The following is an 11908-nucleotide window of genomic DNA, read 5'->3' as shown; positions in this document are numbered from 1 at the left end:
TTATCAACAAAAATTAATTTACTTCTTTTTAGGACTGATTTAACAACAAAAAAAATGTGACTTAAAACATTGATCTTTATTTACCATAGAATATTACATAAAATACATTGAAAAAAATATTAAATAACCCTCAATTTTAATATAAGTCTTAAAGTTATTCAAAGTTTTTAAGTGTTGCAAGGAGAGGACTATACAATTATCCAATATCCATATTTAAAAAAAATGGTACGTGTATCTAACTATCTATAAAATTATTCTCATCACAGTACAATGTCGATTACTATTCTCCAAATCAACATTCATATTTCTCCCCGTTTTGCTGATTATTATTTATTTTTTTTAGTGATAATTTATCTTAAATTCTAAAGCAAATCAACAATAGACACTTCAAGTACTTTCATGATCACATCAAAAGTTATTTGTAGCCTTAAAGGAATATGCCACATGATCTGAAAACATGTTCCTCCCAGTAAGTGTTTATCCACTCTTCCAAAATCATAGTACACAAAATATGACAGTGTTTGTCCATCCAGGGTACAGAGTCTCATCACCCAAACACAATCCAATCAAACAAGTCGTTGAATATCAGAGAAGCAATTACCACAGCAATGCTTAAATCATCTATATATTTACCTGATAATATTCAACCTTCACACTGGAAATCTGCAAGAAACATCCATGAATATTGTGGCAAAACTTGCAATATTACACCCAGCAACAAAGCATTCAACTCTAATGACGAACGTGGTACATGTATGAACCATATGGGGCAATGTTATACCAGGAAGCTGTAATGAATGGAGATACCGTCTCAAAAGAATTTTCCGAGGATAAAATATTCAAGATTAACCTGGCTTAACAAAAAGAAATGTAACCCTCTCCAGCCATCATTTCCATCCACAGCTGTCCATATCAATGCACAGTCCCTCTCTGGCATTCCAAATAGTACGAAATGTTACGCAACGCCATCTGCTTCCCTAAGTTCTCTATTCACTCTTTTGCAAAAATATGCAAGCATCGAGCTTTGAAGCCATGCGTGGCACCGCAAATTAAGTCATGTTTAGTGAAGATGTATTTAGCTATAACATATAAAATACAGAATTCACAACATAATGACCAATGCGACTTTCTATAAGTCATCAAATGCCTTTTCCGTTCTCGGATAGCTCTACTGAGGACATGGCCATTTCAACCAGCGAAATCGACCAAGGAAATCATGAGTTAGAGCGAATGAAAGGTTTTCATCATCATGATTTTCTCATCTAATTATTGACATTTCCTGAAAATTTCCGAAATTTTTACATAGCTAGGAAGGTAGTCCAAAGGTTTATCTTTCTTATGAAGTAAATGAAATTGTGTTATATGTTTGCGCATTTATTGATTTAGTGCTAGAAGTTGTCAAGTTATCACCACTATTCACCCCAAGTACGGGCCGGCAAAGCAAAATCCGCCGTGCTCGCTGGGCTGGGCTGTGTGTGGAAAGGGAGGACTTAGTGCTACAAGGGAGCTGTACGGTTTCGGAGGGGGATTAAGGGGATTACGGTAGGGGGAACATAAGACGCGCGGTGCCACGGATGACTTCAAAGGGACCTCTTGGACGGGATCTCCATTAATTACAGCTTCCTGGTTTAACTAACGTATCAAAAGTAAACATTAAACAGTGGTCCAAAGTACAAACTTGTGGTTGTGACCCAGCCAACCAGCCAGCCAACGTGAGTTGTGCAAGTATTGATTTATTTAGGGTATTTTTCTTTTTAACCTACATGTATTTACCGTTTCCCAGCTGGAAAATATTGAAAATATTAAAATCTGTGTAAATACTAATACACCTATGGAATATTGATCAGCTGGACACTCTAAAATCAACTTGAATTGGTGCAAAAATCAACATTAGCTACATGTATTGAAAGATGTAATGGATTAAGGGCTCTAAATCTGTGTTATTGGTAAAACCCATCTGGCTCTCTGGTGAAAAAAATGATAGGATCAGGGTTTTTGTTTTTGATGGTCATTAAAAGATCTTTTATTATTTCACTTTTACTAGAAAGTTGTGAGAGTACTGTATTACAAATTAAGGTGATAATGGAAGCAGAAAATATGGATATAAAGGAATCTAAGATACTTGAAGGTGAAATGATGAGCATTATCAACAAAAATTAATTTACTTCTTTTTAGGACTGATTTAACAACAAAAAAAATGTGACTTAAAACATTGATCTTTATTTACCATAGAATATTACATAAAATACATTGAAAAAAATATTAAATAACCCTCAATTTTAATATAAGTCTTAAAGTTATTCAAAGTTTTTAAGTGTTGCAAGGAGAGGACTATACAATTATCCAATATCCATATTTAAAAAAAATGGTACGTGTATCTAACTATCTATAAAATTATTCTCATCACAGAACAATGTCGATTACTATTCTCCAAATCAACATTCATATTTCTCCCCGTTTTGCTGATTATTATTTATTTTTTTTAGTGATAATTTATCTTAAATTCTAAAGCAAATCAACAATAGACACTTCAAGTACTTTCATGATCACATCAAAAGTTATTTGTAGCCTTAAAGGAATATGCCACATGATCTGAAAACATGTTCCTCCCAGTAAGTGTTTATCCACTCTTCCAAAATCATAGTACACAAAATATGACAGTGTTTGTCCATCCAGGGTACAGAGTCTCATCACCCAAACACAATCCAATCAAACAAGTCGTTGAATATCAGAGAAGCAATTACCACAGCAATGCTTAAATCATCTATATATTTACCTGATAATATTCAACCTTCACACTGGAAATCTGCAAGAAACATCCATGAATATTGTGGCAAAACTTGCAATATTACACCCAGCAACAAAGCATTCAACTCTAATGACGAACGTGGTACATGTATGAACCATATGGGGCAATGTTATACCAGGAAGCTGTAATGAATGGAGATACCGTCTCAAAAGAATTTTCCGAGGATAAAATATTCAAGATTAACCTGGCTTAACAAAAAGAAATGTAACCCTCTCCAGCCATCATTTCCATCCACAGCTGTCCATATCAATGCACAGTCCCTCTCTGGCATTCCAAATAGTACGAAATGTTACGCAACGCCATCTGCTTCCCTAAGTTCTCTATTCACTCTTTTGCAAAAATATGCAAGCATCGAGCTTTGAAGCCATGCGTGGCACCGCAAATTAAGTCATGTTTAGTGAAGATGTATTTAGCTATAACATATAAAATACAGAATTCACAACATAATGACCAATGCGACTTTCTATAAGTCATCAAATGCCTTTTCCGTTCTCGGATAGCTCTACTGAGGACATGGCCATTTCAACCAGCGAAATCGACCAAGGAAATCATGAGTTAGAGCGAATGAAAGGTTTTCATCATCATGATTTTCTCATCTAATTATTGACATTTCCTGAAAATTTCCGAAATTTTTACATAGCTAGGAAGGTAGTCCAAAGGTTTATCTTTCTTATGAAGTAAATGAAATTGTGTTATATGTTTGCGCATTTATTGATTTAGTGCTAGAAGTTGTCAAGTTATCACCACTATTCACCCCAAGTACGGGCCGGCAAAGCAAAATCCGCCGTGCTCGCTGGGCTGGGCTGTGTGTGGAAAGGGAGGACTTAGTGCTACAAGGGAGCTGTACGGTTTCGGAGGGGGATTAAGGGGATTACGGTAGGGGGAACAAAAGACGCGCGGTGCCACGGATGACTTCAAAGGGACCTCTTGGACGGGATCTCCATTAATTACAGCTTCCTGGTTATACTGCGTATGTATGTACGGAGCGACACCACGAGTTGTTGAATCGCTGTTAAACCCTCGCCAGCCGACGAAAACAATGTCTCTCACGCTGCGCAGTTTGAGTGCTGCTTGCAAAGGCTTGAAGGCTACCCTGGTAAACACATTGCCCACGCACTGAACTCAGCTATAGTCTCTGGAACACAACCCCCGTGTATTCTCGAATCATCGAGCCTGCGGTCTGTCTGTGTCTCTGTACTCAGAGTGCAAACAAAGGGAATAGTACCTGTGCAAATGCCCTAGGCAGCATTGAAACAGGTTTAAATGGGATAGGATGGTTATAGAATATTCAATAAAATCTGGATTCACTATACAATGATTTAAACACTTGTTTAAGCACAGGATGTCCCAGCTAAATTCACAAGATAATGGTATTCAGACCAAAATCAGTAAACATCATTTGTAGAAACTGAATAATATAGCCTGTACTAACAAGTACCACCAGGAGAATGTATGTGTAACCCGAACGAGATAACTTTATTCATACCAAAATCACCATAAATCCATTGAAGAAAAATTTGAACAAAATCGGGTAAGGAATAAGTAAGTTTCAGCTTTTTTAAATGACTACCACTAGAGGGCAATATTCAATTTGCTGACATCATTTGTGGACAACTCTCCATGCCTTTTGGACATCAAATTTCATGTTTTTCCTTCTTTTTTGTGATTGAGATAATCTATTCCCCTGAAAGCAGGGTATAGAATGCAAAATGATATTCTACTTCACATGGTATGAAGTAGGATCAAGAACACAAATAAATATGAAGAAAATGAAAGAATTGTGAAATTTGATGTACAATTAAAAGGCATTGGAGAGTTGTCCACAAATGATGTCATCAAATTGAATATCGCCCTCTAGTGACTAGTCATTTCAAAAATCTTTAACTTCTTTATTCCTTGCCCGATTTTGTTCAAATTTTCACTGATTTTATTCAAATCTTTTAAACTTTACAATAAAAGAAACTTAGTATGAAGGCTTTGGTTCCCTTTAATGAATGAATGAATGAATAAACAAATTAATCAATCAATGTGTGATTATTTTGATTGATTGAGTGAATGAGCAAATAAATTAATTACCGATGGATAAACAAATGAACAGATAAATAGATCACTGGCCGGGGACAGAAAAGTTGTGACAAGTACTGCAATAAATTATCAATGAGAAAGGAAGGTACAATTTAGATCTGATGGGTCAAATTGAAATTGGTTGAATTAAAGATACATGTATATAGATACGTCTTATTTTTGTAAGTGCTTGTATGAAATACAATCATATATTATATTTTGACCGAGATATTTCACTCTGTATTATCCTTTATTGTAGCTGTCTTGTTGTCCAAAGACAAATGAAAAGAAGTTGTTGTCATACTCTGAATATTGAATACCGGTAGTATATCTACATGTACAGAACATTGATAATGCTATATTTTGTATTGTCTGTAACATCTAAGCTTTTGAATGAAAGAACAATATTTTTAATCAATAAATAACTGCAGGAAGTTGTAAAATATATCATGCCAATTCACTGCAAATAAGTCTATTCGATCTATTTTACAGTATTACAATTATGTAATTGGAAAGATGACTAGAGGGAAAGAACGTTATTAAATGTTTCCATTTCATCTACTTTTCTACTCCAAATAAAAATCATGCTCAGTTTAAAAATTATTTAAATTGTTGTTATCCATAATCCATGTATATTTTTAAATGTTTTTCCCCTCTCATTTTCTTAACTTTCTCTTTTAGCCCCCCCCCCCCCCGCCACCACTCAGCTATTTTTGTTACTCTCACTCTTATTTTCTTTCATGATTGGTGCGTTACCATCCATGCTGCTCTTGTGTCTAATATTGGGATTTAAATGCCAATTTCAACCACACACAAACACACACACGCACATGAATCATTTCAATCTTTGTGATTCCACACAACGTCTCACTATAGAGTCTAATAGTTGGTGATGTTTAATTGATTATATGCAAAAATATGTAATTGAAGATAGGGAGGGAGGGGTGTAGAATGAATGTATTGCTTCGGGTGAGGGGGGACATGCCATGATCATACCTTATTTTTATTTTCTGATGATTTTGTTCTTGTTTTTATACAGAGGTATATTTGTAGTAAATACAAGTGCCATGATTTAATTATCCTTTGAAAAAAAGTTTTCAATGTTTGTAATGAATGTTCTAAATTAAATTTTAAATCAATATAGTGTACATTATTTTAATAACAAATTTGTTTCATTGTTTTTTGTCAATAAATCATTTTCAATTATTTTTTGACTCAGTTTGGGTAGTTTTTTTATTTTTTATGTAACGTTCCCTTACAAAAAAAATCTATGATATTCCTATGGTACGGCTCTATGGTGAATGGTATTTCTATGATATATTATATGGTAGAATATATTTCTATGGTATACCACATAATTGCTGAATGGTGGAGTTCTATGGTCAATGGTATATCATTGATGCCGTCCTATGGTGTATGGTATTTCTATGATATATTATATGGTAGACTATATTTCTATGGTATTTCTGTTGAATGGTATCCCTATGGTGGAGGATATTTCAGTGGTAGCTCTATGGTGGATGATGACTTTATGGTATATCTATGGTGGTTATGTGACTCTATGGTGGCTCTAAAGTGAATGGTAGATCTATGGTAGCTCTATGGTGGCTGTATGGTGTATGGTATTTCTACGGTATGTTATATGGTAGAATATATTTCTATGGTATTTCTGTTGAATGGTATCCCTATGGTGGAGGATATTTCAGTGGTAGCTCTATGGTGGATGATGACTTTATGGTATATCTATGGTGGTTATGTGACTCTATGGTGACTCTAAAGTGAATGGTAGATCTATGGTAGCTCTATGGTGGCTGTATGGTGCCCGGCCCCCCCCCCCCCCACTCAGGGGTTGGAATGACCGCATGCGTGTTGCCAAAATGTCCGGTAAAGGGGTACTTTTCGTGCGACAAAGTCCGGCCCGAGAATTGTAAAAAAAAGGGGTGTATTTGACTTTTTTTTCTCTCATCTCTTTGGACTCCTGAGAAATTATTCCGAATTTAGGGGGGTACATTGAGCATTTTTCCTGATTTAGGGGGGTCTCCAAGGCAGGAAAAGCCCGCAAAAAGCCCGCGAAAGGGGGGTTCGAAAATGTTGGCAGTCTTCAGATAGGGGGTGCTTTTAAAAAGAGGGAACGAGCATATGCGTACCCTAAAAAACACTGAGTGGGGGGCCGGGGTATGGTGTATGGTATTTCTATGGTATGATATATGGTAGAGTATATTATATGGTATTTCCGTTGAATGGTATATCCCTGTGGTGTAAGATATTTTAGCAGTAGCTCTATGGTGGATGATGACTTTATGATATATTTCTAGTGGTTAGTGACTCCATGGTGGCTCTAACGTGGCACCTTTTACATTAAAAGGGCCCCTTTACTTTAAAAAGTGCCTATATTATTTTTTTTAAAGTGCCCCTTTTCCTTCGATAAGTTCCGGTTCTCCTTTGCAATAAGTGTCCATTTTCCATTCTCATAAGTGCCCTTTTTCCATCTCTAATAAGTGCCCCTTTTCAAATACGAGAAGTGCCCCTTTTCACTTTTGATAAGTGCCCCATTCACCTCTGATAATTTCCCTATTCAAATCTGAGAGGGGCCTTTCCCCTTTTAATAACTACCCCTTGTTTAACTCGGATAAGCGCACCTTATATTGTCACATGTGCCCCCTTTTCTTTCTAACAAGTGCCCCCATTTAAAAGAGAGCCCCTTCCCTTTATCATAAATGCCCCCTTTTCATCTATGAAAACAGTTACTTTTTAAGTCCCTCTTCATTCTCATAGTCCCGTTCCATCTCTAGTAAATGACCCTATTAAATTCTGAGAGGTACTCGTTTTATTTTGACAAGTGTCCCTTTTCCTCCTGATAAGTGCTCTTTTCATCTTCAATAACTGCTCCTTTTATTTTGCCCCATTTAAAAGAGAGCCCCTTCCCTTTATCATAAATGCCCCCTTCCCTTCCTAATAAATGCTCTTTTTCCTTCTTTTAAGTGCCCCATCCCCTTCCCATAATTACCCCCTTTTCATCTCTCATAAGTGCCCCGTTTATCTTGACATGTGCCTCTTTTCTTTTTAATAATAGCCTGCACTTCCCCCTTCTCATAAATCCCCCCCTTCCCCTCGTATTAAATGCCCCTATTAAAAACTGATCGGTGCCCCTTTTCGTACAACAAATGAACATTTCCGCTTATTATTAGTGCCCCTTTTTCATTCTCATAAGTGCCCCTTTTCTTTTCACATCAGATAATTACCCTTTAACAATGATACGTACGTGCCCCATTTTCACCATCTGATATTTACCCGTTGTAACTTGACATGTGCTCCTTTTTTTCTTCTAATAAGTGTCACCCTTTTCGATAAGTGTCCCCTTTTCCTCTCATCACGTGCCCCTAATTTCCAGCTACTAAGAGCAATATCACCCAAAGCACACCCGCATTTCTAGATGTTATAATTATGGTACTTATCAAAGGTCTCTTCAGTCTTCTGTTATGATAATGTAATAAACCCATCAGGATTGGGTTTTTCTTCTTTATAATTGATGTAATTTTTCGCACTGCGACCTCACAAATCTTATTTATAAAGATAAAAAAAATATTGAAATCATCCCTGATAATCTAATCACAATATAGGGGGTATATACAAATGTTTTTTTTTGTTAATATATATTTTCGCTTTGAGATTTCCCTTTGTAGGTGCCCTATTTATTTTCTCCAGAAAGTGCCCTTTTTGTTGGTGTGCCCCCCCCCCCCCCGGCCCCCCCCCCCCCACTTTGGAAGTCGCTCCACTGCCTCTGTTTGCACTCAATTAGTCTCAATCAATTAAAGAAATCATTAAATAAAAAATTCTAAACCAAATTGTAACAAGTAATGTATATCAGCAGAAAGTAGATAACAAGGGCTGTTTGCTGCCACCTTGTGCCCAAGATTTGAATAACTCTTCTAGCCGTTGGTCTCCAATTTCTACTCACTGAAAATGCTTCGCAAAACTCCAAAATATGTGAGGAAGAGGAAGGTGTTCAAAGGAGATCAATACCAGATATTACAGAAGAGTAACATGAATCCTGGAGAGGTGCCAGAAGAACTAACAGCTAATTCAGAGATCGAGGAAGCTTTCCCTGAATAAGTGTTTGGACAGCCCTATTTTTGGCCCTGGTCCCACATGTGAAGATCCGCGTCATTAGTGGCCCACAACTTGCAGCTGCTTTGCAAAAGGCTCACGTGTATCTGGGAGGTATGTACTTACTATCAAACAATATTTTTAGTTTGCAAACTGTTACTTTGAGATTGTATTGCATGCTCAAGGGGTGAATGGCTCAAAAAGCCAAATCAAATGATTAAGAATAGAGTAAAGGAGGGGTAATCGACCATCACCAGTTTTCGGCCGATCCGTTGGATGCATGGTAAAATCCCTGTAAAATCCATCGCATAACAGCATATCATATATCCCACACATACCATACCATGCCAGAGTCACTGAAGAACCACATTTGCAATGGAAAATATATCCTAAAATATCACATTTTAGCGATGTAATCGGCGGTCCCGCTCCCCGAATCTGAAAAATTAAGTATCTTACGCGTGTAAGGAATATGGGTACCATAAAATGAGCTTTATTTCAAGTATTTTTCAGATTTAGAGTCCGATTTTGTGTGAGTCGCAAGCTCAAAAGTATCTCATCGCATGTATTTAATCAATGCAGCCGGATACCGCAGCGCACACACGATATCTCTGTCTAATTCAGATTCCAATTTCTGATCACCGCAGACGAAGTTTTCGGCACAGGAAGCTCCGGCTTGGGATACCTGCTCCGGCCGCTAGTGCTATAGATCAGTGGGGAAACGCATGGCGCGCTTGCTTGCTTCCTATTGACTTTGTACGTGCGGCCGAAAACTGCCTCGCTAGGCCGAAAACTACCTCCGAAACAGTGAAAATTGAAATGAATGTTGTCATGGCAATTCATGATTTTTTTTCTGGGATTCTTTCTTTGTTTAAATAATAATAGTATTTGCTTCATGATTTGAACAAGAAATGATAATAAATAGGAAGTAAAGAGTCCAAAAAATAGGATTTTGTCTTAAGTGGCCGATAAAACCCCTCCTTTACTCTATGGTGAATCGAAGTGGGGCCATCGGAATTGTCGTGAAATCTGTGAAAATGTGTATTTGTGTAATATACTACATGTATGTCATAACTAGCACTTTGTTATTATTTGGGGATTGTGCTTTTCAAAATATTTTCCCTGTTCCATAAAGTGTTTTGGATATCTTTTACAGGGCATCTCATTCCTCTGGAGAATTTGTCAAAGAGGAATGGGTTGAACTGCGCCATGGTCCTTGGTTGCTTCATTTGCAAGAAGAAGAGGACATTCTCTTCATCAGAAAATGAATGCGAAGGACGTGGAAAGTCTGCAGAAATAAACCGCAGAGCTACTCTGGCAGCAACGGAGGTTGGTTTGGCACGGGATAGCTTGTGCGACTTGCTGACCATCCTCGGAACAGCCCCACTAGTCGAAGCCCCTAGCTACAACAGGCACATAGCCACTTTATCTTCCTTATCCCAAGAGGTTAGTCACCAGCCTTGTGTTTTCTTCATTACATTATCTTAGCTGTACGTTCATTTAATCCAAACATATTTTATTTCTTAGGTATGGTCGATAGACAGTATAATACATGTACATCAATATCCCTTCTTGTCAAATCAAGGGATGAAAATTAATCAAATCCAAATATTTGTAATAGGGTCTAATAAGTAAGGGGCCTGAGGGAACTTGAAATTTACTTGTTATTTATTACAAACTCTTTTTTTTTTTGCAGACCAGTAAGGATCAGAAGAAGAAGGTGGCAGCATGCCTACGTCAAAGGGCCATGGACAAGGATCTGACCATCAGGGAAAATGATCATGTGGACGTGGCAGTGCCCTACGATGGAACATGGCATAGACGAGGTTACACATCGAATCATGGGGTGGGGGTAGTGATACCGATCGATACAGGGGAGATTGTTTGACACAGAGGGTCTATCAAAATCATGTAAACAGTTTGAGTATAGAAAGGGTTGGGCCTTCAGTGTTCTCATCCAGAGGGACCTTGATCGCCTTCAGAGACTCCAAAAATGAGCAGCAAGGCTTGTATTTTCTGCTCCTCTTCGAACTCACATATAACCTCTTTGACTTGAACTTCATTGTACATGTTTATACAATGTTTTAAAACATTTCTGTGCTGCAACTCAGTGCCTTAGTTTTTATTGTACATGTTTATATATTTTTAACTTGCCTTTCATTTTAGTCATGTTTACATACACACTATATATGACATTTTAGTTATTTAGAGGAACTAGGGTGATATATATGTGGGTATTTATTACACCTTAGTAGAATAAGTCCAAGTAATATGTGTTGCAATTACGAACTTGCCTTTCATTTTAGTTTGTAGTGTACATGTTTATGTGATATATTTTTTACTTGCCTTTTATTTTAGTTTTTAGCATATGTACATGCATACAACTTTTGATATAAACCAAATACATCCTGCCACTTTCATTCAATTCATTTTTTTAATAAGCATCATGTGTGTATTGTAAGTTAACATTTAAGTTTAGATTTCTCAAAAATTCAATATATTATAGTCACCATTCTGTGTACTATAGAACGCACTACAGCCACCATTCTGCTAACCATAGATCAAGATCCAAACTACCATTCTGAATATACCATTTCAAAATGCTACAATTAAGCGTAACATTTTGTTGCGTATTTTGAATGGTAGTGAATGGTAGATGAATGGTGGCTCTATGGTAGATGAATGGTGGCTCTATGGTAGATGAATGGTGGCTCTATGGTAGATAAATGGTGGCTCTATGGTAGATGAATGGTGACTCTATGGTAGATGAATGGTGGCTCTATGGTAGATGAATGGTGGCTCTATGGTAGATGAATGGTGGCTCTATGGTAGATGAATGGTGGCTCTATGGTAGATGAATGGTGGCTCTATGGTAGATGAATGGTGGCTCTATGGTAGATGAATGGTGGCTCTATGGTAGATGAATGG

At 37.1% G+C, this 11908-nt stretch overlaps 1 protein-coding gene across 1 annotated transcript; it reads left to right on the top strand.

The window, feature by feature from the left end:
- The first annotated feature begins 10019 nt into the window (after positions 1-10019).
- Positions 10020-11036, top strand: LOC115928428. The gene is made up of 2 exons (XM_030995567.1): positions 10020-10426; positions 10677-11036. The coding sequence occupies exons 1-2, from the start codon at positions 10190-10192 to the stop codon at positions 10866-10868; spliced, it is 429 nt and encodes a 142-aa protein (XP_030851427.1). The 5' UTR covers positions 10020-10189; the 3' UTR covers positions 10869-11036.
- Positions 11037-11908: the final 872 nt, after the last annotated feature.

The sequence above is a fragment of the Strongylocentrotus purpuratus genome, unplaced genomic scaffold (genome assembly GCF_000002235.5).
Source record: "Strongylocentrotus purpuratus isolate Spur 01 unplaced genomic scaffold, Spur_5.0 spur5_scaffold_3, whole genome shotgun sequence".
Classification (NCBI taxonomy): Eukaryota; Metazoa; Echinodermata; class Echinoidea; order Camarodonta; family Strongylocentrotidae; genus Strongylocentrotus; species Strongylocentrotus purpuratus.
Note: the sequence above shows the minus strand (reverse complement) of the source record. Positions and strands in the feature narration are given on the sequence as shown.